Below are 27,671 nucleotides of genomic sequence, written 5' to 3'. Positions count from 1 at the left end.
AATTTTTCCCTTTCACATCAGTTTTTAGGAAGTTTTGCCCCTGCTGGAGTACCATTGTCTGCAAGCCGTTGGTCTGGGATGGGGAGACACAGGAGGACTAGAGTGTGTATCTTCAAGGTACATTCTCAGCTATTTGCACAAAAAAATTATAGACACCCTACTTATACTACCGGGGGTGCCAAGAAAATGTATACACATTTTAAGAGATGTTATCTATGCTCAAGCAGGAGTTCGTCGTAATCAGAAGTGTCTGGACGCTGACGGGAACCACTTTGAGCACCTCTTGTAATTGCAGAAGTCAAATGTGACTTGTATTCATCTTTTGTTATCGGTATATATTGAGTATTACAATTTTAATACAGTTTTCCTTTCTTAAAATGTGTATACATTTCTTTGGCAACATCGGTATTTTAAAGTTGCAAGAGACTGCCATATTTATCTTTTTGTTTTCTCTAAAAAATTTTTCCTTCTGTTTTGGAAATATGAATTATGTCTCATCTGCTACAGAGTTTTTAACTCTTGTTGATGCATTTTTATAGCCAGAGTGAGGAAATGGGTGTGTATATGTGTTCTTGTTAGTAAAAAACAGAAAAGAAAATGCCTCCCTTCTTCTGAAAGAATAGGAATTGAACCAAAATTCCAGCACCGTTTTGTAGCTGAGCTAGTCTCACACTGTCATCCATGGAAGTTTCAGTGGCTCATCAGTCCTGTGGAAATTCTGACTGGCAGGGGTCAGCTGGGCTGTAACTACCCAGCCTCCTTGGTCTGAGGGAAATAGATGGACGTTTTGGCTCTGGCTACTCACCAGTAATTCCTCCTTCACAGTAAAACGTTTGTTGGAAAGGGAGTAGTACAGGTAAAAATCATAGTTAATTATTTTTCCAGACCATTTTTTGGTTGTTTGTCAGATAAATGATAGTCCGTATCACAGAATCTTAACAAAGGTTGGGATGGGTTTTTTTGTTTGTTTGTTTTAATTGGGGAATTGGGGGATAGGAACAGCACTGGGGAATTGGGGGAAGGGGAACAGACAAGATATTGTTGTTTTGTTCTTCAGTCTAGTTGTGGAGGACGTTGCTTCACTGGCCCAAGTTGGCACCATCATTGCGCTCTTCCTGGGCAAGGCAGATCAGTCGCCGGCTTCTGGACGGCCGCTCACTGCGGCTGCTGGCCGCTCACGCTGGCTACTGGCTACACATGGTAGCCCATGGCAGCCCACTGCAGCAGGGGTTGCAGCCTACTCCGTCGCTGGCGACTCACGGCAGCCCAGCTCCAGGTTGAGCTGTAGTTCAGCATCTTAGCTGTAGAGGGCAGTGTCACGGGCCCTCATATGTGGGATCCGAACCGGGGCCCTCTGGCGTCCCAAGCCAGCTCTCAACCAATGCGCCACTCGGCTGGTTTTTTTAAATGCACACTATATGCGTTTAGCCACTTTCGTCATGGAACAGTTTAGGTGGTAAGACAATAAGTAGTGGAGCATGGCTAGCCATCTGTCATCATCGCCACCCTCTGAAGGATCATCAAGTAGTCCTGACTTAAGGATTGAAGTTTCTTCCAAGCGCTAACATTTCCCAATCCCACTGGCATTTCTGAACATGGGAGATGACTGGTTTCTTTCATCTCTTTTACAGATAATATCTTACATATTAATACACAACGTTTTATATCTGTTGTTATATGTTATAAACAAATGTAGACACAGAGAGAAAATAGAAACAGTGCTTATCGCTTTAAGAAATCAGAATTAAAGTACTGCCTACCTATTGGTGATTGCAGTCCTTAAGTGAGACGTAAAGGTGAATTAGGCTGGGCTCTGTTGAAATTAAAGTCCTGGTCTGGCGGAGGTAATAAATCACCTCTTTGGTTAATTTAATTTTTTAGCCGTGAACTTAGTTGCGCATGTCTGCCCCGGCTCCGCGCATGTAATTTGTAGCACAGTTCTAGGGCTTGCTCACACACAACCGCCCACCCTTCTTGTACCTCTGCAGAGACTGCCTGAACACCCAGTCATGTTCCTCCTCCTTGACAATGCAATTCCCTGCCAGCTTCTCATGCCCCATTGTTTGTTCTAAGCGTCAGGAGAGGCAGTAGCAACCAGAAAGTGGACACTGTTCTCCCAATTGAGAGAGACACCAACCAGTTCTGCCTCTGAGCCCATGTAAGTCATTGCTTCAAGAGTAAGGCCTTGGTTCCACCATAAAGCTCCCCTAGTCAGCACTCTTCAAAAGGAAGGTCCTCGGGTTGTTTGGCAAAAACTTAAGAGAATATACCAGAAATCTAAACTTAGCTAACTCTCAGTAGATAGCAATTTATGTAATTTTTGGGAAAAGCAAATAACTTGTAACAGAGAATCTGAATCAGACAAAGCAGTTGGGCATTATTATATCTATAGGTATATGTTCCAGTAAGTTTCTTTCTGTCCCCTCTGCTGTAACACCCGTACTGCCTTACAAAAGAGGCTATTCAGTCAGCCTGTATGTTGCATTGTTTTTAATCATCTGTTCAGTGCTCTCGTATAAATAATTGGGCACTTCATTACCTTAAGAATATTTATTCACTTGCTGACATGTTCATGTATACTCATTCTTGTTCCAAAAAGGGTTGAAGGAAACCCACAAGGACATAAATCATGTAAGAAAAAACTTAAATTTAGACAGAAGAGGGAATAAGGGAAGAGACATTTAAGGTTAGGAAAATAAGAGAGCTGTTTGGCTGTTAGGAAAACTGTGAAACTCGTCTACTTCTGCGTGAAATTGGCCAAAAAAAGAAAAAACGTGTCCGTGCTTTCTAGCACAGGTGTGTAAGAGAAACACGGAAGATGTGCACCTGTTCCTGGCACAGAGCGCTTCTAGTGTAAAAGAGTTTTGTTTTCAGAGATGTTTTGATTTGTAAAGTATGAGGTGTTTGAACTGAGTTGGCAACGGAAGTGCTGGACTCTTTGACTAGGTTGTGCCTCCTCCCCAGAGTGGACAGGGGAGCTTGTTGACACACAGCATCTCCATGGATATGTGACAGCTGTCAGACAGCGTTCACAGCGATAACTTCAGGCAGGAATACTACATACATGTAATTTACCAAACAGTAACATGAAAAGACGAAAAGGCGCACACGTTCGTGAAGTCTGAGAGCAAAACCAAGATGAGGACATACTTGGGACACAGCACTCTGACAACACTGACGGTGCCGCTGTCAATGGGTGCGTGCAGCCCTGTCCAGAGGGGCTCATGTTCTGGCGGATTCCTCTACAACCTCTGTGGGGAAGATGCACCGCACGGGCCCACGCCGCTCACCAGACACCTCAGCTGTGGCCTCGCGAGCCTCGACTGCCTTGTTGTCTTCCCCATTCAGGTAAAGAAATACGTACTCTTCGTTGAAGCCTATTAAAAAACAACAACAATAAAGTTGACTGTATAATCAACGGTGCCAATTTTGATGTTATTTGTTACATGATTTAAAGGCAGTCATCTTCAGAACTGTCCAGAGCTGTCACATCACCATTAGAAAGGACTCTAAAACCATTTAAAACGGGGCCTGTTTGAGTTATACATTAACTCTGTAAAACACCTGTATTTTTCAGTTTGCTTTGTGCCCTTATACAAACTTCGGGAACATCTGATATGCAGCGGACTTTGGGCAGTGGCTAGGCAGAAAAGGAAAAGAGGAAGAAGATAGGTTAGAGGAAAGGCCAGTACTCTACATGATACAAACCATTGCCAACTATCTATTCCAGTAAATGACTGCAGACCGACTATTCCAGTCAGGTCCGTGTAGGCAGTGATGGGGTTCTATTGGCTGAGCTTTTGCCAAGATTTCCTACTCAGCCTCTTGGTGGAGTGATTTGTTTTCCCAGTTTTTGGTCCCCTGAACTCTTATTGACAACTGTCAGTGTCCGAGTTTCTCATTAATCTGTTAATCCATTCCGGAATGCCCAGGGGCCTGCACTGTCACCAGGGAGGGGCCGGGCCTTCGGTCACTCAGTCCTTTTTGATGCCCTGAAGCAGCTGTTTCCCTTGTGGCGAAGTCTGGCTTGACATGTGACAGGTCATTAAGCCCAAGGCTTACACAAGTCAGAATGACATATGAAAGTAATCATGTGCAGGAAGAATATAATTTTACCTATTTGAAGACACAAACCCTTGTGTAACACACTGAACCATGCAAATTCACATTTGGCTGCTTCTAAAAATCATTCCTTATGTTACACAAGACAAATTTATAATCACAATTTTTATTGGTTTCCTTATTTTTCCTTTTTTAAATGCATATACTGAGACATGAAGTAGGACTGCTTCTTTGCTTTCATATCCCATAATTGGTATGCTTCACAGTACAGTCTATAATATATCTCACTGAATAGATTTTATTTGTAGCATCCAAGAAAATGTCTTATTTTAATGGTCAGCACTACTTAAATAATATGTACTGTTTTTCAGTATATCAGTTCATTTATTCTATCTTAAAATACAAAATTGTTTTACAATAACAAAGAAGAAAACTACTGGTCCCTTTAAATGTCTGCATGCTATATACCTACTTTTGGCCATCACTTTCATAGAAAAGAAAGACACCTATTTGGGGTGTTTCTCTCCAGTTAGCCAGTCCACAGGGTGCTTCTACCCATGCAGATTTATAGAAGTTTAATGTCATAAGTGATTGGTTCATTTCTCTATAGACCACAGCCTTCCCAAAGTACAACATTAAAATTAACATGCTGCCTCCTTAACTAAAAGGAGCTGTTTCCAAGATCTGTCAGGAAAACATCTGTCTTGAACTTTCCTGGGCTGTGCAGAGAGACGGTAACTCGAATTTGGACCATGACAAAAGGCAGGGTCGGAGATGCCAATCAATCAATTCTATTGAAAAGCATCACGCAGCCTGTTCATCAAGAAGAACAGGGAGGGTTTTAAACATTCAGGTAAATAGATAATCTATTAAGAAAACAATGTCTATTGTGGCGAGTGCCATCCTGGTTTTGTCAGCACTTATTTGTAGTCTTTGGATTCCCCTGCCCTCCTGCCGAGGGATTTCTATTCCCCCTCTTCCAATCTTTGTTCTCTTATTCATGGCTAAGTGAAAACAAAGCGAGAAAGCAGAGCATACCCAGTGTTCCATTCTGGACGAGTTCTTCCTCTATAGTAAATAGGCGGTTGTACTTAGTCACGCGTTCGCCTCGGGAAAGACCTCCCAACTTGATAAACCGGACACTGAGTCCAACAGCCTTAGGAAGGGGAAACACAACTGTTTTTAAACGGGGGAGCCACATTTTGTTCAAATGACAGTGTCACTGTGTGCAGTTCTGGTGTTTCGCTTATAACTCTGTTTTTTTATCTTTACCTAAGGAAAGTGGGCCTGCTGAAAAGCTGAGCGGGTCAGAAGGTAAAGACGTCGTGTGACTACATCAGGTGCTTCCCTAGTCATGGAAGCATGCTGATTTCATCTAAGAACATTCTGGCCTTTCTCACTTCATGTTAGAAGGTGAGATTGCAAGTGCCCACCCCAGTCATTTAAGCATGCCCACCATTTTTCCCAGGACTTCAATTTTTCTTCTTTTTGAAAGTTCAGAGATTAGCTCTTTCCATAAGGGTAGCTAGCTGCCTGGGAGGAAGCAAGTCTATTTCATAAAAGGTTACATGACTTTCTCCACCAAAGACTGCATTTCTGTGAAATACCAGTTCGTGATAAAAGCAGTGATTGGGCAATCCTCCAATTGATCAGTGTTCAGCACTTACCAAGTCTACAAGGCTGTCATCGGAAGACTCGCCTTCTGTGCTTCCAAAGATGGCGATGCGCTTCTTACCTGCAGGCAGAGGAATTCCTTTTCGTTTTAGGTGGTACGGAAACAATGAGCACATAGATGAGCTTGTGAGACCAAAATTTAGTTTCCCAGAGATTGAAAACTTTCTGTACAGAGTCAATTATTTGACCCCCTCAGAACTCTAGCCCAAACATTTGCATTTCTGTTACTCTGGTTTTATCTGTTGACCCCTTTCTAGTAGCTTACATGCTAAATACTAAATGAAGGCCATATTTCATCAAATTTACGATACCATAAATTGTAAGAGGCGCCGTTATTACCACTAAACGGAAAAAAATGCTCAAATTAGATTGACACATTTCTAAGACCACAACTGTAAGACATTTCATCCATGTTCAGTGTAGAAAAATGCATCTTTGAGTCTGTACGGTGAGTGCAAGAATATTACATGCAGAGTTGATGGGCCTAAATAATGGAGTTCACATTTCATCAGGTAGAATTTTATTCCATGGAACCTACCATTCTGAGTGTTGACTTACTAGGAGAGCAGTGTTGATGGTATTTAATCAGCCATTTGAGGATCTGAAAGCCCCTTGAGATTTACCAAAGTCTACAAAGAGTGCAAGCCAGTCTTCTTCCTAGAAGTTTGTATTTTAAATGCAGCTACAGCAGCAATCTGAAGTGAATGACAGCGACTACTGAGGGGTGGGTCCTAGACTGGGGCGCCTGCAGGTTGAGGGACACAGGCATTTCATTCCACCCTCGGCCACCAGCCCAGGCCCCTGCTCCAGGTCTGAGACTACTGTCTGGGTCCTGAGACCCACTCCTGATATTTATGTTTCAGGCACTGTGCTTAAGTGAACAAGACTCCCGTGAACTCAGGGGAGTTGACAGTCTAGTGGGGGATACCAGGCATCAAATAATTGTACAAAGAATTGGGGCGAGTACAACAAAGAGAAAATATAGGATGCTATGGGAAAGGTTCGGAGCAACCAGCTAGGGGTGGAGGAAGTCAGGAAAGGCACGTATGTTTGCAGAGGTTTAATTTAAGGCAAGAAGACCCAAAGGATCAGGAGTAGTTACCAAATAAACAGTGCAGGACAAAGCATTTTAGGCTGAAGGAAAAGCTTGTTGAAAGACCTTAAGAAGGTAAAGCGTTAGAAACTTTTGAGGAATTAAAAAAAAGAGCCAGTGTGAGCAGGTTGGGAACATTGTCGTGTCGTGTGGAGCTGATAGGGCAGTGGCCTTGGCCACACACCTTTGTGGTAGTGCTCACTAAAGGGCATGACCTCCTGGACTGGAACAGGACCGAGACTGGAACACTGGGAAACGAATCAGTAAGAGGCATTTTGTTTCCCAGCACCAAATCTCTCATAGGTGGTTAGATTTCTTTTCTTCCAAGATTTATTCCATGCTTTTTATTAACTGATGTACTGCATATTTTGGGCTTCTTGTATAACCAAGTTAAGTTCATTATGAGTCTGTCAGACCTCTACACTTTTACTTACTGTCAATGAGATTGCTTATTTCCACCAAGTCAGATATCGTAGTTTGATTTGTATGTTTTATGATCAGCCCACTGGATTTGGGGATGCTGATGTTTCCATCCTCTAGAAGTTTAGAAATACTTTTGGACGCACTTCCTGCAATTATGTAACACCTGGAACCAACAGCGTTATAGATGCTGTCCCACTGTTCAGAGTCCTGGGTAAATATTTAAGAATTGATCATTATAATGTATTGAACACAATCACAAAACAACAGGAACCATATAGCACATAATCAAAGTTCTACGCCTTTCTGAGACACACAAAACACTTCCCTTTTGCATCTGCAGTTGAACGATGCCTGCACCATAGCCACACAAATTAACAAGCCTCTTGAAACAGAGACTTACAATGATTCGATCTGAGCTTAAAGATCTTAGTGAATAAAATGTTCGTACACAGTAAATGCTATTCTCCACATTGATTCTGACATTCTTCAAACCCCGGCTTTCCCCACCTACTGTATTACCTATCATGCTGCTGTGACTGGCTGGTTAGATTTTACTGTTATTTCTGATAAACAGATCAACTGAAAGAAATGAGTCTGCAAGAGCGCTGTGCCCTTGTTCTCAACACCATTATGTTTTCTTTTTTTTTTTTTTTTTTAATTCCTTTTTTTTTTTGGGTGAGACCACCAATAAGAAATGAAATGCTTACTATTAAAAAAAAAAAGATGACATTCAAAGTCTTTCCAGCCATTATACCAGATTTCAACCTATCCCATTAGCACAGATCATCTAGGCACACCTTTTCACACTAAAAAGAGCTGTGGTCAGGGCCCCAGGACAAGCATCAGAAGACAGGTCTGGAAAGATTAAAACACTGAGCTCAGCTGGCATCTTCCACAAGCACAGAGAGGGAGCAGAGGCTGTGAAAGGACAGGTAGGATTGAGAGCCCCTGGGGTTCCCAACGAGACCCGGCACTCTTCTGTCCCTCAAATTTAAATTGTTGAGTTCTCTCAAAGAGGGTATCCATTCAGAATATGTAATGGTTCTCACATTCATAAAATCAAGAACTTAAGTTTTTTTGGAGTTTAAGTGGGATAGGAAGAGAGACGGTCATTGGTGTCATATAAACAATTCTTGTCAGTATAGATTTAAAAAACTCAATATCTCAAACCTTTTAAAAATAGGGCTTTGTTACTTTTATGCAGACGTAGTAACTGGATTTAGGTTAAACATTTGGCCTAGTTGAAGTCCCGCTTCCATGAGCACTTGAAAATGATGTATGATTAAGCTATTGAAGCACCAGCTCGCACAGCGGGCTTGGCTTCCATCGGTTGGGTTGCGTGTAAATACACACGTCCTCCTGAAGTGCTTGGGAATGGCTTGCTTCATTCTGTAGACAGGCATGCTCCTTTGTAATTGTGTTTCTGCTATTCATTTGCTTAGTAAGTGCCTTTTCTCACAAACGCCGGAATGAAGCAACTCAGCCCCAGTCTAAATTACAGCACATGTTGCATGACAGATCCAAAAGAATGAGATTTTATTCTGTGTTTTATTATAAAATTCAAGGTGACTCCTGTTACCTCTTTCCTGAAAGGATCAATGATGGCAATAATGGAAGGGAACCTGCTGATCAGATCCACATACAGGTCAACCATCTCAGCTGCAGTTTTGTACATTCCCGTCATCACTTCATACTTTCCTTTACTCTGATGAGTGTCAGGAAGATAGTAAAGGATAAATGATGAATTCCTCCAATGTTAAAGATGTGATTCAAATCCATTTTCATTCATTTCATATAAAAATATTGTAAACAGATTCTTTTCAGGCCACATTCACATGAGAAATCTATGCATTTTACTTTTAATGTCTGTTAAATGTTATCCTGGGGAGAGCAAGTCACACCATCCCTCTTAGTGCCGTAGAAGCTCGTCCCACTGACTTGGGATAAAGCCTTCTGCACACAAAACAACTGAGTATAGAGTAGGAGGGGATAATTTCTTCCTGAGGTTTAGGACGTGGTGCTAGAAACCTGGCTGCTTGGGTGGGTGGGCAATAACATAAACCCATAAAACAAGCAATAGCAACGCAAACTTGCCCACTCACTAGAACCCTCCATCTTTCGACTCTCAGTGACCAATAGCTTGTTTCCTCCACTGTGAATACTCTAAGATTTGAAAGCAGGGCTAGGCTTTTGAGATACTAACAACCAATATGAAATGGAAAGCGAGTTATGTGAAGGCACCCCTTTGTCAGGTAGCATGTAAGTTCTAGAAGTAACAATATTGTCTTGAAAGTAGAATTCCAAGGCAACCTCATTCATGTGAAGCAAGCCCCCAAGTCACTAAGTATAGAAGTCAACAGGCCTACAGAACCTAGTGAGTCTCTGCAAAACAGAGCACCTTGACTTCCAAGTCCCGGGGATATCGAGGTACCGGGAGGGAAGTGGAAGGGAACAGATTGGCTGTTTGGGTTGCTGAGGACTTCCTGCTGCTGCTGCTAATTAAATGAATTCCACTGGAATTAAGCAGGTTCTTAAGAAATCCATAATTGAAAGGATTTCATACTATTGTTTTTCACATTAAATAGCATCAAGAACTTTTAGTTTCTATACTGCAAAGCTTTAAAATCTTATCTTGTCAGTAGGGAAATGCTAATGACTTTGAACTAACATTATTGTAAGAATTACCTGGATATCAAGGTAATATATCTTACTGACTATAAGCAATAAATACCCATTCTACTTAGCATTAGTAGTCAGTATATTCATGGTTCTTGCTATACGTTGCTGATGAAAGCATGCAATTATTTTTCTTAATGGTACGCCTAGGAACCAGTCATTATGTGAAGAACAGGAAATTACATTAAACCTTCCTTTATGTGCTTTGTTTCTTTAGAAAAGTAGAAATTCAAGAAAGCGGCTGAAACTTGGGGTTCTTGTATACTGTTCAAATTTTCCTTTGAAGTTAAAAATTAGGATCGTAAATCAAAGCGGAATCCTGGTCATGCTCCCTGAATTTGACATTAATTACCTAATTAATTAATTACCATAAATGCATGTCAATATGCTGGGCATTTTATAAAACTTCGAGTCAGCATTTATGTATTGGAAAATGAGAAGTATGTGTATAAGACAGACTGCTTCTAATAGCTTTCCTAACATGACATTTCCCACGTTTAAAGGTTAATTGCTGATGCATTACTCTGAGGAAGTGAAGACTACAACATTTCTTAGCGAACCTGTTTTCCATTCTCCTTCTTTCTTAAAATAACTTCCTCCAGGTACTATGGTCCCCAGGTAAAGTTTCATCAATACAGATCTGTCTTCCTAACCCAGGCTGTGGATAACACTGTGATGGGCTTAATCGGGTAAAAACGTATTCTCCATAACCTTCAATAAGTTGGAAATATGTTTATATTTAAAAAGTGAGTCACAGCAAAACTGCCAGGAACCACGTGTCTAGAGGGTTTGTCGAGTCACAGTTACAACTGATCCACTTTTTTGTGCTTTACAAATTCGGCCTTTACCGACCAAATGGTTGTACTCAGCAGAACATACTAGTGAGTTAAATGATTTTTCAGTAGCTCTCATGATTGCAATGTAGGCAACCCATTTTAGTCATTTTTGTTACCGAATTTCTATATATAATTATTATGACATTTTCTGTTAATTTACAAAATTATGTATATCGTTATTCTCTGGTCATTAGCTAACTTGACTATCTCAACTCCATTTATATATATATTTTTCAAAACATTTATTTTAATTGTCAGTACAATAAGACAAGAAAAAGAAGATACAAGAATTGAAAAGTAATAACCAAACTATCATTATTCATAAATTATGAAATGGTGAGCACAGAAATTCAAAGATAACCTTCTTAAATAAACTATCAGACTTATTAAGTAAAATAAGTAGATTAATATATGAATACTAATTGTATTTCTATACATTAGTCCCCCTAAGAACAATTTTAATGACACTGTTATTAGCAGTATCATCAAAACACCATCAACTTCATTTATATTTGGACCCCCCCAAAAATATTAACAACAAAAAAATAAGATCTATTTGGAAATATACAGATAAGCTCTTCTATTGAGTTCTAACTTAAAACTAATAGGACCTCAACCCAAAGTAACTGGAGTAGAAACTTACATAGTCCATCAGCTCATGCGCAGCACAGTTGATGGCCAGATGCAGATTTGTTCCCAATTCGAGCCCCAGATTTGCACAGATTCCTTGTATTAGGAGCAATGGCTGCTCTATGGTGTCATAAGTAATGGTTAAACAGCCAAGATGGGACATCTTGCCAGTGATCATCTGCTGTGAGATCAGGGGAAAATGATGCGTGTAAATATAGCACATTCCAGTTCTTGGAGCTTTCTGTGTCAGGCACAGTTTATAACCAGACACACTCTCCAAAGATGTGCCCCTCTGATTCCTGATGAACCCTCCTTCCGGGTCCCACTCATCTTTGCATGACCCTTGGGAGGTGATTGCCCTGCAGTATCTGGGAGTAATTTTCTTATTCGTTTTACTTACCAAGGTTTTCAGGTTTGACCTGAGGACACACTTTCTGTCTTTGGTGTGCTGATGTGATCTCTTTATTGGCTCCACCATTGTACACAGGCTGACCTGAGCCCGACCACCAGGTGGGTGAGTCACCGGGCAGTCCCTCCCTGTAAACTTCTGCCTGTCCCTAACTGCCCTCTTCCTCCAAGCCTGCTCCTTTCCGTCCTCCATTTGCCTTCAGTAGACTATAACTGTTAAAACTTAAAAATGCAATCCTACTTCGGGAAAAGTTTTTATTTTAAAAAGGATTGAAGTCTTTGGCTAAAAGGATGTAGCGCTGAGGATGGATTTCCGTGGAAGAAGATTTGAGGACCCAAATGACCCCAGGAAAGGTAGCCATATTCTCCTCTTGCAAGGTCAGCCTTGATATGCCTTTGTCATAAATTGCCACTATTGCCACAATTATAACGTAAATTGAAGCAATATCAGAACTCTGAGGGCTGAAGGGGTGTGTGTGCACATGTGTGCCAAGCTCAAAAGCAAACATGAACCTAGGCATAAATATCCCGTTTTTACCGGTGATAGCACTAGTTCATTCCAAGAACCATGCAACATATTTAATGTCAGTGAGAGGAACCTTCTATTTGGCAAAGGAATAGTTAGGGAAATTTTTGTGTTCTCAATTGAGTGGTTTCGTTACAGAGTCTTCTAAACTATAAAAGCGTCACTTTATTTGGCGCACTACATGTCAAGCTAGTCTAAGCACTTTACATAAAGTAAATGCATTACTCCTTATGTCAGCCCCATGAAGCAGGTACTATTATTAGCTGTATTTTATAGAGCGTTTTACTTCAGGGAGGTTAGCTCCAGGGTCCATGACTCTAACTCTGGTATGGCTGCCTCTCTAGAATCTATCGTCTAACCTGTTTCTAACAGGGGGGAAAAAAAGCAGTAAGGCTGATCACAGGAAGGGCTGACCTTGGTCTGAGTTTCTCAGACCACGTGCGACAACCTACTGGAGGGAAGGGACCAGCACTGAGATTAGGCTCCTTGTCCACCACCCCCTGCCTCTCCTGCAGTGTCCAATGTTAGTGTTGGGCTCATTCTACCATGTACGACAGCTGTCAAGTATTTTACTTTCTCTTTTCTCTCCCTGTTTTGAGGAGGAACTTACTTTTTTATCTTTACCAAGTCCTCGCCTTCCTTTACCGGTCCCTCCTGTTGATGACTTCAAGAGGCTCTAAGTCCCTGACATCAGGCTAGAGATTGCAGACTTAGAGCAAATCGTACACGTGTGAGCAACCTTGATCTATTTGCATTTCCTCCAAGGTTTTTATTGGTTGTCTTAACTATATGGTTGAAAGTGTAGGCATGTAAAAGGTGCATCTGTCAGAGCACACACAGTCACCAAAGTGACCGGCTGATCAAATGCAGCTGGTCTCCCACGGCTCTGTCTGCCAGCGTGGCCAATTTTCACAAGAACTGTGTGCTTGACTCCCTTGGCAAGGTCTGAGATGTGGCAAGGGTTCATTGGAAATGGTGCCACAGTGCCGTTGGGGACCAGCTGTAAGGAATGGCTGTCTTTTCCTGCCTCTTCTTTTTCTTTGCTAGGAGTAAAAATCTAAAACATCCTACATGGCTTTTGGCTAGTGAACGAGGGATTCAACTTCCTGAACTTCACCTGTAGGGTTTTGAATGTAACCCTATTACTCATAAATGCTTTTCAAAGCCTTCTGAGATTCCAGGTGGCCCGACAACCGCTGGCAGAGATGCCCGGCAGCCTGTGGCCAGAACAGTGGGGGCAGAATGACATTTCACCTCTGGGAATGCCTGGCTTAGTGCTTGGAGCAGAGTCACCATGTACTTTCCACCTGGTCCTGAGTAAACGACTACAGGAGAGGCAAAGGGACAGGGAATGGATCAATGCACTGAGCATATAGAAGTGTGGCAAACAAATACACATACTTACTTGGCCTCTTTTGCCACCATTATACCCTTTCTTCGGCTCTGCCTTTGGAGGAGGGGGCTGTGGGACAAAAGATGGAGACATATCACTTGGCATTTTTAGATGTGTCTATGGTGGTGAAGCTCAGGTCTTTTGGCCTGTCCACTGCTCGGGGGCCTAGGCAGTCACACTGTCAATCACACACACCACACACCACACACACACAACACCCCTCCCCCCACCAGACACACAGACCATGTCAGTCACTCCCTATTTTTATAAACCCTAAACTATTTCTCTAATTCAGGCACATGTTTCCTTTAGTTCCTCCTTACATTCTGCCTCCAAACATACATTTGGGGGTATGTACACACATATTCATGCATTTCTACTCATAGAAATAAAGTATGATTCACTCATACCAAGTCCCCGCCTAGGCCTTAAGGAAGAGCACCACTGGGATTTGTTTTCATAGGCCCAGCATATTGGTTCGAATATGCTCAGGGTACAAACATTTTCTCCTGCAAGGTTGATTTGACTTGTGGAAATAGTCCTAGGTCATTACATCTGGTGACTCTGGTGTGTGTGAAGTCACTGGAGATTAAAAGCAAAGATATTTCCCAAGGAGCCATTCCCACAGGTTGGGGGAATTGATAGCGATGCACTTTGATGCCCAGCATTTACTGGCTCTGTAAGCGAGGGTCTGTCTGTCAAGAAGCAGGTTGGTTCACACTCAAGTGTATGCAAATAGTTATCCTGCTCTTTTCACTATGGAGTCAGCTGACCTTTCGATCCCCTGGTACAAATAACATAGGAACAAATCCACATGCCAGGCAGGGAGGAGAGAGTGGTGAACCAGGCAGACACGGGCCCTGCCTCGGGGATCTGCAGTCTAGCGAGGCAGTGTGGTGAGATGAGTAGTACAGCCAGAGAAGATAGGGTGTGATGGGGAGTTCAGAGCAAGGGGACTTCAGGGAAGGGGGCTCTGAAGAAGGTGATACTTGGTTGATTCAGGGGGGTGCTGAGCCCTCTGGGTAGAGAGAAGTGCGCGTGTGGCCCAGAGCTGAGGCAATGGGGCCTTCCTGCAGAAGCCTGAGAGCCCAAAGCAGAACAGCCTTCATGCAGGATTCTCCAGGCTTGGTATCACTGATACTTGGGCTGGATAACCCTTTACTGGGGAGGGGTGGGGGAGGGGCTGCCTTCTATACTGGAGGATATTTAGCAGCAAACCTGATCTCTGCTTACTAGATGCCAGTAGGGCCCCTCCCTCCAAGCTGGGACAACCCAAAATGTCTCCGGGCATTGTCAGATGTCCCTTGGGTAGACTCACTCCCTGTTGAGAACCCCTGCTTTACGAGAATAGATGGATACATTTTACTATGTCAAAATTTAAAAAGAAAAAAAATCCCTATGATTCCATAAATTTGTAGTTAAAAGGCAGGCAACGTGATAGAGGAAAATATGTATAACATATAGAAAGGATAGAAGCCTTTATTATACAGTACAAAGAATTCCTAGATGTCAGTAAAAGATGAACACTCAATAAAAAGGACAAAGCAATCTGCAGAGTGATTCGTGCAGAATTTCTATTATTTTATACACAACACTATATATTTGTATGTGCATGTGTATGTGTGTATCTGTGTGTATAAATACAAAAGGAAGGCTGGAAGGCCACTAAATTTTTAGCAGTGGTAGCCTCTAGAAAAGGGAGTGGGGACTGAAGGGGTAGAGGGTAGAGGGCGGGGAGTTGGTGTGGGGGGGTGACTAGCTCTACCAGTATTTGAATTTTCACAAGAACATTCATGAGCTACTTGTATAATTAAAAGAATTAATAAAATATTTGAAAGTCAGCATGACTGCAGAAAGTGCAAATATCCTGAATTTCCTAATATTCTAGGCCGGATTTCCTCCACCTGCTCTGACAACCACTGTGTGTTGCTTTACTGCTGCACCAGCTCCTGCTCTGAGCACATTGCTTGTATCCAACGTGTTCACGCCTTACAATCTCCCCACCTTATACCCATTTTATAGGTGAGGAGCCTGAGGCAGAGAGCTTATGTCATTGGCCCAAGGTGAAATAGCTGGTTAAGGGGGAAAGTAGAGTGCAAGGTCAGGCTTAACTGGTCCAAGCTGGAGTCTCTGCAGGCTGCTCACCCATAAAGCAGTTAGCCTCCTGAAAAAGTGCCCTAGAAACTGGCTCCAGGCTGGTGATGAAAGCAATTCTGATTGACTTGTAGGGCTTGGGTCCCAGCTACCCCTCTCCCATTACGACGGGAGGGTCTGGTGCTTTCTAATCAGTAGCTTAAAAGCCTCACACTAAATGAAAGTGGGATTCTGGGTTGGATCCAGGAACAGCAAAAGGGCATTAGTGGAAAAAGCAATGAAATTTGAATGAAATCTGGAGTTATTAGTAATGTTAGTTTTGACAAATGTACCATGGTAATGTGTCATGTTAACCTTTGGGGAAAATGGGTGGAGGAGTATTTGGGGACTCCCTGTACTATCTCTGCAACTTTTCCATAAATGCAATATTATTCTAAAATGTATATATATATATATATATATATATATATATATACACACACAATGTCTATGTCTATGTCTATGTCTATGTCTATGACTATGTCTATGTCTATGTCTATGACTATGACTATGACTATGACTATGACTATGTCTACCGTACAGCAGGGCTGAGGCCAGGAGAGGGACCCAATCCCAGAGACAAGGATTGGATCCCTCTGCTGGTCTCAGCCCTGCCACATCACTGTGCATTGTCCACACCCCTCCAGCCCTGTTAGAGTAAGATGGGACAACCGGTGACTCCTACAGCTGCCTGTCCTGCTTCTAACTCCCCCTCGCCCCCCCCCAGGGCTGCTAGGCCACAGGCAATTGCCCAACACTGGAATTCTAAGCACTCTGTGCTTTAACCATTACACCAAACTGCCTCTCATGGGCCAAATCCTTCCTTTCTTTGCGAATCCTAAGGAATGATGTTAGCATAGAGCCAGCTGCCTCACAAATCAAAGTGAGATGGTTAAGTACCATTAGAAACTGGACCCAAAGCCAGTGAGGAATGGATAAGCTTGGCTCTCGTATGGGAAACCCAAAGCAAATTAATACGTTTTCCATATCGATAACAACGCTATTACTTCCATAACAAACTGTAATTTGGGTGCTAGAAGGTAAGTGTCAGTAATGAAATACCACAGATTCTCTTTACATACCATTTCAATTGTTTTGTTAATTTGTTTCTGAATTTCCATAAGCATCTCCATACCCTGTAAGTAAAATAAACATGATCTTCCACAACTGCAGGCTAGAAATTTTAAATGTAAAAACTTACAGCCCCCCATGGCTGTTTCTAACCCAGAGTATCTGGGGGTCCCTGACAAGGCACCCTGCGTAGTGGGTGATCTGGTCTGCTATCAGAAGAGCAAATGTTGATCTTCAGCCCTCAGTCTGTATTTGGTTACACATGAATGGAGGTTCTTCTTCCTCACTATCCTCTCTTCATTGTTCAGAACTGGTTCATTTGGCTGGATCAAGTTCACTTCATTCTCTTGCACGGTCTCTTGACGGACCTTGCAGTACGCGTCACAGGTCACCAAGGGTTGCTGCATCATGGTGTCTGAGTGAGTGTAAACCCACTGTCACTTACAAAGTAGAAAAGTGTGTTCTGATGACGGTAGGACTTGCATGTGAAGACAGATAAAGAATGGCCCGCCGAATGCTCCGGCACCCACACATCTTAACTACGGGGAAGATCCTGGGGCCAGGATCCGAACAGGATCTGACAGCTGGTGAGCCAGGAATAAACCCTCGTCTTTCACACTGACAAACTGCAAGGTAAGGATTATTCTCTTCTAAAAAGAATTCTTTATCCCAAATCATCTTGAGAGTTAAAAAAAAAAATCATGATTTTCTCTAGCTTAGATCAAATATCACTCAGTTATCCCCAAAGGGGCAGAGCTGCCTGTACTTCTGAAAATATCCCCTATAAATTAGTTCTCCCTGCTGCCGCATTGGTAGAGTATTTCATAAAGATTTCACCCAGCATACTGAGTCATTCAGGACCCTGAACAACATACAGACACTAGCACACCACTAAGTAGCAAAGATGCAACTTAGGTTCCTTCCCTCCGTATTACATAATCATGTACCAAACCTCTCTTATGTGCCCTGCAATCTGCCATCTCCAGGCCCTGGAGTTCTATCTGAACAGAATGGGTTGCTAGGAAAGTGCCAGCTTCCTCTTGTTGCTGCCATAGTGCATAGACTAGTAAGTAAAGATATCTCAACTCGTCACCAAAACAGCCTTCCAGCACTGTCAAGGGCTGCAAAGTCACTCAGACATGGCTTCTCTGGGAGTCACCAGCTCAGGTCAGAGCTGGAATGAACCAGAGCTCTAGCGTGGCCCAAACAGTGTTCCCTTTTGTTTAAGGTCTTGGTTTCCTTCCATTTCCCCAATTTCCTAAAATATGTTTTCTCATTTTGTATTGAATCCCCTCTCGGTGTCATAGCCATGGGGACCTACACGAAGAACTCATCTATGATGCAGCATATTTTTTCAGAAAAACGTAGTTAGAGATAGTACTTGTTTAGCTGTTAATCCAGGATGGGGTATACACATCACTTCTTTCATTAAATTCAGCTTCCCAGGCGATGACTTCCCACAGCTAACCAGAGACACCATCAGCAAAGGTATAGATAGCTTTGTTGGCTGTTCCTGAAATAGGGGAAACGAGAAACATGGTTCATTCGTACTGACTGAGACACTCATGGGTCCTCGTGATGGAATGGAACAGGTGCTCACCTGAGGGTGCTTCAGTAATGTGATATTGATGTATAGGGGATTACTGCCCAGCACAGCACTGGTTTTGGCTACAGCCAGTGACACAGCCCCGATGGCCATGCTGCCACAGAGTACAGGTTCCACAGGTTCTGGCGATATAATAGGTTTCTCTGTAAGCGCATCCTTCATACCTGGAGGGAAAAATATTGACAAAAGATTCCTTTCTAGGAAGTTGGACTATAAGAAAACTATACATTTTAATGCTTTACTTAGAGATGTGAAGCCCCAGCATGAAGAAAGTTTGAATACTGAGGCTGGGAAGAATATATTCTCCACCTCAACCCCCAATAAGTTTTCTGTTTGATTTCATTTACTGCTCCCTAATGCTCAAATAATTCCGTAGGCATGGATTTTTCCTCTCTATGAAATTTTAGCTATAGAGGGCGCAGCATCACTGGCCCTCATGTGGGATCTGAACCGGGGTCCTGCTGCTCAGAGCTGGCGTCCCAAGCCAACTCGTAACCAACACGCCACTCGGCTGGCCCTGTGATAACTTTATTTGCTTTAAGATAGCAAAGGTTTCCAAATAGAATTTTCATTAATATGTTACACAGCCCTGAGGACATGCCAGTTATCCACATCAGAGGATATCATTAATCCTTATAACATGGAGTGGCTTCTTGATGAATTCTGAAAATTTGAGGGGCAGTTAAAGATCCCCCATGCCACCCTCCCCTTCCCTGTCCCCAGCATTGCCACATTCAGTGCACTTTGTTTAGCAAGTGTTCACCTCAGGGTAAGAAATATTTTTATCTTACAAGAAAAAAAAAAAAAGGAGGGTAGGATGGGGTAAAACCCTGACAGCCCAACAAAGAAGCTTCAAGCAAGGAAGTGGCATGGAGGATGGGTAGGGTAGTACCTGGTGAGCCCAGCCTAGGTCTATAACAAAGAGACCCTGACTCAGAAAGGCAGATCAAGCCTTTTGTCCTCACACATTTGTTATGAAAGGTTCTGCCAGATGACAAGCCACAGACCTTGCTTTTGTCCTTTTTTTTTGGCTGGAGGAGGATGAGGATGTGGTATTAGGGGTGAAGGTGCAGGCACTGTGGACTCTTCCAGGCTCTTCTCCAGTTCTCTTCTCTCCTTATCTTCTCGCACTTTATTTTCAAAGAATGCCCTTAATGGCAAGAAAATGCAGCTTTTAATGGCATATTTAGGACTATCACTTGTAATTTTGGTCATGTTTTAGTGCTGACCCCAATGTTTCAATAATTAACTCTGCTTTTTAGCTACTTAAGAGCATAGTTTCAATTTCCAAGGCCAAACATAATGAGGCTGTTATGAAACTGTTCAAAAACTGAAGTTCATTTTGGCCTGGAAATGAATGTTTAAAGATTTCAGGTACTCATTAAAAAAAAATGTGAGCTCTGCTTCTATTTTTAAAGTAAATTTGAAGATATAATTTGATTAAGGGCTACTGGATTTTCTTTTTCAATAAATGACCATCAGAAGAAAAATGAGTCAAGACTAGACAGTGAAATATAGAGCACCACGTGCAAGACTCTTCTTCTTTTGGGAGGCGGTGTAAGGCTTGAAATGAATAGTTAAAAAAGTTTTGGAAAATCTCATTTAGGTACATATACGTAAAATTTCAGTCCACAGAATAAAAAGAGGCTAAAAGCTTCCATAGACAGAAAACAAGCCAACAAAGAACAAATATATGGGAGCCAGATTTGTATTAGACATATTAGTAGTCCAGAGGCCAGCAGGGCTTTGCCTTTAAAGCACTGAGAGAAATTGATTTTCAATGAGAATTCTATACTCAGCTAAACTGTCAACCATGAGAGCAAAGTGCTGACACTTTCACACATGTAAGAGCTGAAAAACTTTACATCCCACATACCCTTTCTCGTCCTTAACTTTTAAAGGATGTAATCCAGCAAGTCAAGAAAGAGGAAGATAGGGGATCCGGGCAATAGGAGAACAATGAAGGATGTCTTATGGCGTCTCTGTAGTAGGCTTAGAGAGGAACCGGTGTAGATGGGAGGTTTGGGGAGGGAAAGCGCCAGGAAAATACAAATGTATAGAGTAGAAGGTAGGACTGAGAGCTTGGGGGAAAAAAGTAAGGATATGATAATAGCAGATAAGACACACATAGAAAAAAGAATAAGTAGGCTAACATTCAGAAACCAAAAGCTACTCAAAAAAGTGTATTTTTTTACAAAGGTCATGATCTAACTCTGAAGCAAACCAAAACGTGATGTTATGCACCATTAAGCAAGTGATGAAACTCAGAGAAAGAGAATCCAGTTGACCTTCATCTGGCCTAGAGGGTTGTGGCATTGGACCTGCACCCAAGGAAAAGTAACGCTAACCTAACTTAGTTGGGCACTGAACAATACTCACATAGCTCCAGTAAACACTTCCTTGGTTTTCGCATTTTAGAGTCAACCTATGGAAGACTTGGCTGTGTCTGGAGGACAGAAAATACGCATCACCCATTGTGACTGTATAAAAGGATATGAGACGGGGCAACCAGTTAGCTGAGTTGGTTAGAGTGCAGTGCTCATAGCACCAAGGTTGCCAGTTCGATCCCCACGGCCTCCACAAACTAGATTGAAACATCTACCTGACTTGGAGCTGATGGGTCCTGGAAAACCACACTGATCCCCAATAAAATAAATAAAAATAAAAGGATATGAGACACTCAAGGGAGGTATATGAGGAGGTGGGGAGAGGAAAGGAACATCATTTCGATTCTTAATTCTTTTCCTGAGAAGCTTTTTACTGAACCCTAAGAAAGCTCGATGTATGAAAAGAGGCTGCAAGTCCTTATGTAGCCTTACACGGTAAAATTTTAATAACAGGGTTTTCAGAAGAAAAACAACATTTTAGGCTATATTTTGCTGCTTTTAGCATATGCTTCCTATAGATATGACAGACCTGTTTTATTGACAGGTGAAATGGAGAGAAAACAAATATATACATATGTATTTATGCTGGACACTTGTATTTCCAAGTGGGAGATTTACCTGAGCACCTGATCCACCTGAGCCTGGTTGGAGGGAGCTATGCCCTGAAGCTCCTGGGTGATGGTTTCGTTGACCCATTGTACAGCAGTGAGAACAGCATCGGACCGTTCTACTTCCTCTGCTTCAGCTAGCTCGGGGAAAGCGTTCTCATGGACTTCGAAGTGGGTCGCGATCACCACGGAACATATGTTCTGAAAATAATATAAGCGTGTTCTACATTGTCTCTACCTCTTGCAGAAACTAGGAAATTGAATGTGTCTGGCTTTTAATGTGCATACTTTATCACCAATTTCAAAGGGAAAACGAGAATATATAATTTTCCTTGAGGGTTTTTTTTATAGCTATTGAAATACTGTGGAACTCAACTTCAAGGAACATTTAAAATTATTACCTTGTTAAAATCCCCTTAGAAAAATCTTAACATTGTACAGCATTTTTATCACTACCTCTCCAATAAATAGCTAAAAGGTTACAAACATATTTGATCATAATTATTTTCCTCCCAGAGGCTGTAGCAAAATTATTTCTAATAACAAATGTGTAACAATTAAAATTATGAAAATGCATTTTTCTTTATGTAGATCAGTCTATAATCCATAAATCTATATAAATTTAGATATAAAAATGTGAATCTATAAACCTGTCTGTAGATTTATCAAACTCATCACATTAATAATGTCAGAATTTTAAACCTATTTTTTTCCCCATTTCTCTTCTCCTTCTTGGATCATCTTCAAGTTAGCAGGTCACGTCTGTACCATATTACACGTAAGAATAATAAAGCCATCATGATTGATTGTATAATTCATGCTTTTGTACATGTTTACCTACAAATAGTGTGTGTGTGTGTGTGTGTTTCACAAACACTGAATTTCAAAGCATTTCTCCACAATTCAGACCCCAATAAATGTAGTGGGGTCAGGACGCAGTGAAGAACACATTTAAGCTGGGAACACATTTACCTTGGGAAAATTTTGAATGGTGCAGAATATTTCCACTTGTAGCGTGGGAAGCCCCAGTCCATCTAGCACTCTCTTCCCCACCACTCTGCATATGGTGGGAGGCTTTGCAAGTTTAGAAAAGCAGTTGGCCTTCAATACAGAAAGACAAAAATTAGACCACCTTTAATTGATTTTTTTTTTTAGCTGAGCCATCCTGCCACCTGTTGGCAGCTCAGCAGCAGCTCAGCTTGGGCCGGGAATCAAACTGGCGACCCTGTTTCTCAGAGCTTGCACTCTTGAGCGAGCTCTTAACCAACTGAGCCACTTGGCTGGCTTCTTAATCTATCTTTAAAACATCATCCTCATATACCCTAGTTTCTACTAACCCTCAGCCTGAATGTCTCCCTCGTGCTGGGATCGGTCTGGTAGCTCCGTGGAAATGACCCTGCCCTCACACACTGAGATTTGGGTTTAGCCTGATGCTGAGTCTCTGGTATAGGGGACAATTTGTTGTCTTTTGAACTCTCAGTAGAAACTCACATGTATTTCTTAATTTAAAGGTCCTACGTCACTCTTTCGCTGGCCCTATCCTATCCTTCTGTCCAAGATACTGAAGTCGATTGGTCTCTGGAACACTGTGATGCATTCAAACTCAAGAAACCTTAAGTGGGTCGGTTTTTATTCCTCCCAGCAAGGTACCTGATGTTTTAATGGTGAAGACTTATGCAGAGGCTGTAATGCACTGACCATCACATCAGTTCATGCACAGAATTCAGAGGGGATTGTTGGAACCTTAGTAATAGCAGTTTCATTGATGTGGAAAAGCAGAAGCCACTTGGAAGTGATCCAAGAAAAAGATGGAAGAAGGAGAATGAAGCTGAGGTAGAAAGCCCACTCAAGGAGCCTGAGTGAGAAGATTCAAGATGGTGTTTCTACGCAGAAGAGCAGGAGCTAGGAGAGAAGGAAGAAGGGAAAGTGACGGTACACCCTCTCCACCCTCTTTATCACTAGAGTATTCGGTTCTTTATTTAGCAGACCAGGTCTCTGATCTTCCCGTTCAAATTCCAGGGACCTCAACCTACATAACAGGTCACCTAACACCCATCAGTAATGTGCCAGTGACAAGGTGGTGCCCCAACAGAACTGAAGCAAAAGCCAATTTTCAAGGATGCATTTAAGAATGATAGTTTGTATGTTACAGAGTAAGTGCCTAAATGAATTTAGATAGAATCAGGAGAGGAAAAATATTATCTAGCTTATACTTTGTGTATGTAGTGAATTCAATTCAACAAGCAACAAGCACCTACAATGTGCCACATATTCTGATAGGAGGGGAAGGGAACTCACATTTCTTTTTTTTTAGCTGAGCCATCTTGCCACCTGTTGGCAGCTCAGCGGCAGCTCAGCTTGGGCCGGGAATCAAACCACTGTTGCTCGGAGTTCACATTCTTGAGCGAGCTCTTAACCAATTGAGCCACTCGGCTGGCCCACTAACGTTTCTTTATGTGCTTAATGTGTACCTTGAAGGAGTGACTCTGTCCTGTTTATCACAGTATCACATACCCCAGTGCCTGGCATATTTAGGATTCCATAAATTAAATCTTGTATAAATTAGTACATGTCGGACAATCCCTGGGTACTTTGTATACACTGTCATTAAATTCTCAAAACAACTCTGTAAGGTGAGTTGTATCATCTCCATTCTACAGATTAGCAAACTGAGTTCCAGAGAAATTGTCTACGATAACGAGCCAATGTTTTAATTATCTACTGCTTTGTAACAGACCAGCCCAAAACTTAATGGCTTAAGCCCTTTATTTGCTCATGATTCTGCAATCTGGGCTGGGCTCAACTGGGCAGTTCTTTGGCTGGTCTTGCCTGGGGTCTCCTGTGCAGATGTAGTCATCTGAAGGCTTGACTGGGTCCAGTGTTCCCAAGATGGTTCCACTCATAGGTCCGCTGTCTCGGCCGGGATGGTTGGAACATCTAGGGGCTCGCTGGGCATCCATCTTTCTCACAGGATATCCTGGAGATCTCACACCTGCCAGGGCCTCTCTCTATACAATCTGTCTCCCATCAGTAGGGTAATCAGATGTCCATGCACACAGCATGATGACTAGATTCTAAGAGGGAGTATTCCAAGAGTACAAGCCTCGATATGCCAGCACTTACCAAGCCTCTGTTTGCATCACACTTGCCTACGTGCAAGTCATAGGGCTAAGTCCCGAGTCAATGTGGGAGGGACTTCCATAAGTCCATTCATATTAGTGGTGTGGTTTGCTGGGGACCATCATCATAAGAGTCTACTACAGCTACTGAGTGGCAGGGCTAATCCTCAAATCCACATTTGCCTGATTCCCAGTCCCAAACTCTTCCAATTGTAAGTTTTATGATGAAGAAATAAAGAGTACTGTTATTGCCCACAGGATCTGAATTCCTCTAATATGTAAGAGAAGAGCAGAAGAAATGGCATTTGAGCTGAACACTGAAGGGGGTGTAGTATTTCAACAGGCAGGCAACGGGGAGAAGTCCAGTGTGGATATTTCGGGTAGAGGGGACAGGATAAGCAAAGTGGAGGGAGGGCAGGGGAAAACTCAGGCCTTAGGGAGTGGTAAGTGGGCCTGTGTGGAGCAGCAGGGGAGGGAGTGGGAGGGTTACCAGAGGTAGGGGTGAAGCAGGATGAATCATATGCAGGAAGGTGGGTGTTTGATCTTACTCAGCAAGCAACCAGGAATCTCATGGGTTTTCTAAGTAAAAGGATGACGGTCAGATTTAGGATTTGGAACATTGCTCTGGCAGCACTGTGCAGGGTGGACTCAATAGAAGGAGAGACTAGGTGAGAATAAGGATGGCTAAAACTAGGGCAGTGACTAAGAAAATGAGGAGGTGGACTTTTTGCCAATCCAAATCCTGAACATCCTTCAAAGTCCAGGCCCAAACTTTCCCAGCTGCTACAGCCTACAGGGATCTGGGCCCCATCCCTGGATCTCTTTAGTAAGCATACAGTATCTGTCCCTCACTCTAGCCCACAATCGTATATCGCCTGATCTATTAATCCAATTGTTTTATTTATCAGTGACTTTTGTCCCTCACTAGGGTATAAGCTCCCAGAGAGCTGTACAAACCAAAGCCCTCGCTGCCTAGCAGACTGGGAAGAGCATTACACTGGGAAACCAGAGTCCAAGTTTCCAGTCTTAGCTTTTGCACTAAGTAGCTATGCGACAGGGCTTGGCATCTTTGTAAAATGAAGTGTGACCAGGTAACTTTCAAGACTTCCTCTAGCAAGAAACAGTGGAAAGAGAGTGGAATTCAGAGTTGCAGTCACTCCTTTATCCTACAAATAGTTTTGGAGCATCCACTGTGTATCATGCACTCTGCTAGGTACTAAGGACACAGACCTGGTTTGATTTCTCTTTTTCACTGTGTCCCTTGGGAATTTAAATTCACCGGGCTACAGTTTATTTGTAAAATGAAAATCATAATTCTTACCTCACAGTGGCCCTAAGGATTAAGTGAAATAACATATAATGCACATAGCACAAGGGGCTCAGTAAACACCTCCCTTCCCCCCCTCCCCCCAACTTTGATGTATAGGCCATGACAGGAAAATAAACATGCATGGACCATCCTTTCTCACCTGTCTCAACAAAAGGGTTTTGAACCCTGTAAACACATCGTGTGATTCTTGACAGCATTTACGTACTCTGCTTGGGGTTGTCATACTGCCTTACCATAGTGCCAATTCCTGCCAGTTCCAACCATGCAGCCTTCCAGAAGGCAGGTGTTGGTTAGTACTGAAGGAACTGGAAAGGAAGAAAATGCTTGCCTTTGTTTCAACTGCTGATTGCTTAAGGCTGAGGTTTGTGCCAGCAATCTCACTGGGGACAGGTAGGTGATGTGAAAAGCCCCCTGTGAGAGCTTACAATACACGCAGGAAATGCTATCGGGATGCAGAAGGACGATTCGTCCAGGGCGAAGTGGGCAAGACTTTGATCTGAGTTTGAAGTTCAGGTGGGAGCCGGTCAGGTGGGGAAGAGCATTGCAGGCTTGATTTGAGTGAAAGTTGGAAGCGGGCTGGGTACGCGGCCCCGGGGAAGGCTGAGGCCAAGCTGTAGCGAATGCCAAGGCGTTCATCCCCTGGTCAAAAGGAGGCCGCTGAAGGTTGGCAAGCTGAGCTAGGCTGTATTAAGGTGTGTTTACAAAGACAACTGGCAGCCGGGGCAGGCCTGCCCAGAGGTAGCGAGGAAGCCTGCCAAGCCTTGAGCTGTCGCCGTAGCTACAAATCCGCTTAGAGCCCCCTTTCCTTCAGCTGCTTCCTGTTCACCTCTTTCTCTCTCTAGAAATTCCTTGGCCCCAGGTTTCCGCTCGGCTGCGTCCCATCAGAGTCGTCTTTCCGCACGACCACCGTGCGGGACCCCAGGGGCAGCGGCGCGCGTGCGCGACCTGCGGCGCAGGCGCACGGAATTGCCGCAGCGCTGCGCGGGGGGGAGAGGGGCTGGAGGGAAGAGGGTGCTTGTCCCAGGTCCCTACCAGGTGCCCGTAGACGTCGGCAGGCTGGAGGTAGAAGGTGGAGTTGAGCAGCTCTTCCAGCCTGCGCGGAACGTCGTTCTCCCGGTAGTACTCCAGAGCCTGCTGCTTCAGCTTCTGCAGCTCCCTAGTGGTCCCGCAGCTGCGGCCGCCGCCTTCTTCCCCCATGGTAGGAGATTTAAGGTTACAGCGGGGGTTAGGCTGGGGGCCTGCGAGCGTCCTCCCCGTCGCTAGGCAACGCAACGAGATTCCACCCCAGATCTCGCGAGGGTCCCGTCCCTGGTTGCCCCTCGCAGCCGCAGCTGCGAATTGCTCCTGCGCACTTCTCTGCGGGATTGGGCTTCTCGACTAGAGCTCTCCCGGCGTTGTTTTCCACCACTTTCCCCAACGTTTTTCAGATGGGAAAATAGTTAACGATCTCAGATAGCGCTTCCTATGGAAGCGTGGGAGCGTTAGACCCGGCTTTCAGCTGGGGGCTCCAGCCTGGCTTGGCGGACTCCTGGCCCATCATCTCCACCTATCATCCCCTCGTTCCTCGCGGCCGGGAGCTTTTCAGGGTGGCCAGGGAGGCCCGTGCAAGCCCACGCTTTTAGGAGGGATGTAAGAACTGAGGGTATGCCCACTAAAGCTGTGGAGGTTCCAGGAATTCATTCATTCAGCCCATACC

The 27,671-nt window shown here is 43.3% G+C and overlaps 2 protein-coding genes across 8 annotated transcripts in view; one reads left to right on the top strand and one right to left on the bottom strand.

Annotated features, from left to right (window-relative positions):
• Window positions 1-1,345: 1,345 nt before the first annotated feature.
• On the bottom strand, window positions 1,346-27,281 carry ENO4 (enolase 4). Of its 7 annotated transcripts, none has more exons than XM_019642930.1 (14): window positions 27,008-27,281; window positions 22,499-22,627; window positions 21,537-21,727; window positions 19,539-19,681; window positions 18,526-18,695; window positions 18,307-18,438; window positions 16,937-16,990; window positions 13,734-13,790; window positions 11,408-11,575; window positions 8,832-8,957; window positions 7,264-7,459; window positions 5,730-5,797; window positions 5,101-5,218; window positions 1,346-3,377 (listed from the first exon to the last, which is right to left on the bottom strand). In XM_019642930.1, the coding sequence occupies exons 1-14, from the start codon at window positions 27,170-27,172 to the stop codon at window positions 3,223-3,225; spliced, it is 1,872 nt and encodes a 623-aa protein (XP_019498475.1). In that variant the 5' UTR covers window positions 27,173-27,281; the 3' UTR covers window positions 1,346-3,222. The 7 variants fall into 7 exon arrangements, with proteins under 7 accessions (XP_019498475.1, XP_019498476.1, XP_019498480.1 ...); XM_019642931.1 differs by having other exon boundaries at window positions 11,408-11,572; XM_019642935.1 differs by lacking the exon at window positions 8,832-8,957.
• The window catches only part of HSPA12A (heat shock protein family A (Hsp70) member 12A), a 164,276-nt gene continuing 163,702 nt past the window's right edge, over window positions 27,098-27,671 (top strand). Inside the window, exon 1 of the mRNA XM_019642939.1 lies at window positions 27,098-27,173. Coding sequence (XP_019498484.1) covers window positions 27,171-27,173 — 3 coding nt within the window. The 5' untranslated portion in view covers window positions 27,098-27,170. The remainder of the gene's footprint in view (window positions 27,174-27,671) is intronic.

The sequence above is a fragment of the Hipposideros armiger genome, unplaced genomic scaffold (genome assembly GCF_001890085.2).
Source record: "Hipposideros armiger isolate ML-2016 unplaced genomic scaffold, ASM189008v1 scaffold_74, whole genome shotgun sequence".
NCBI classification, from domain to species: Eukaryota; Metazoa; Chordata; class Mammalia; order Chiroptera; family Hipposideridae; genus Hipposideros; species Hipposideros armiger.
This window is presented reverse-complemented; position numbering and strand designations above follow the sequence as displayed.

Coding starts and splice junctions, on each gene's coding strand:
- ENO4 (XM_019642930.1), bottom strand. CDS start 27,172: ATGGGGGAAGAAGGCGGCGGCCGCAGCTGCGGGACCACTAGGGAGCTG. Junction 18,439..18,525: donor CATTACTGAAGCACCCTCAG/GTGAGCACCTGT, acceptor CCCCTATTTCAG/GAACAGCCAACAAAGCTATC. Junction 5,798..7,263: donor AATAAGCAATCTCATTGACA/GTAAGTAAAAGT, acceptor CTCTGCCTGCAG/GTAAGAAGCGCATCGCCATC.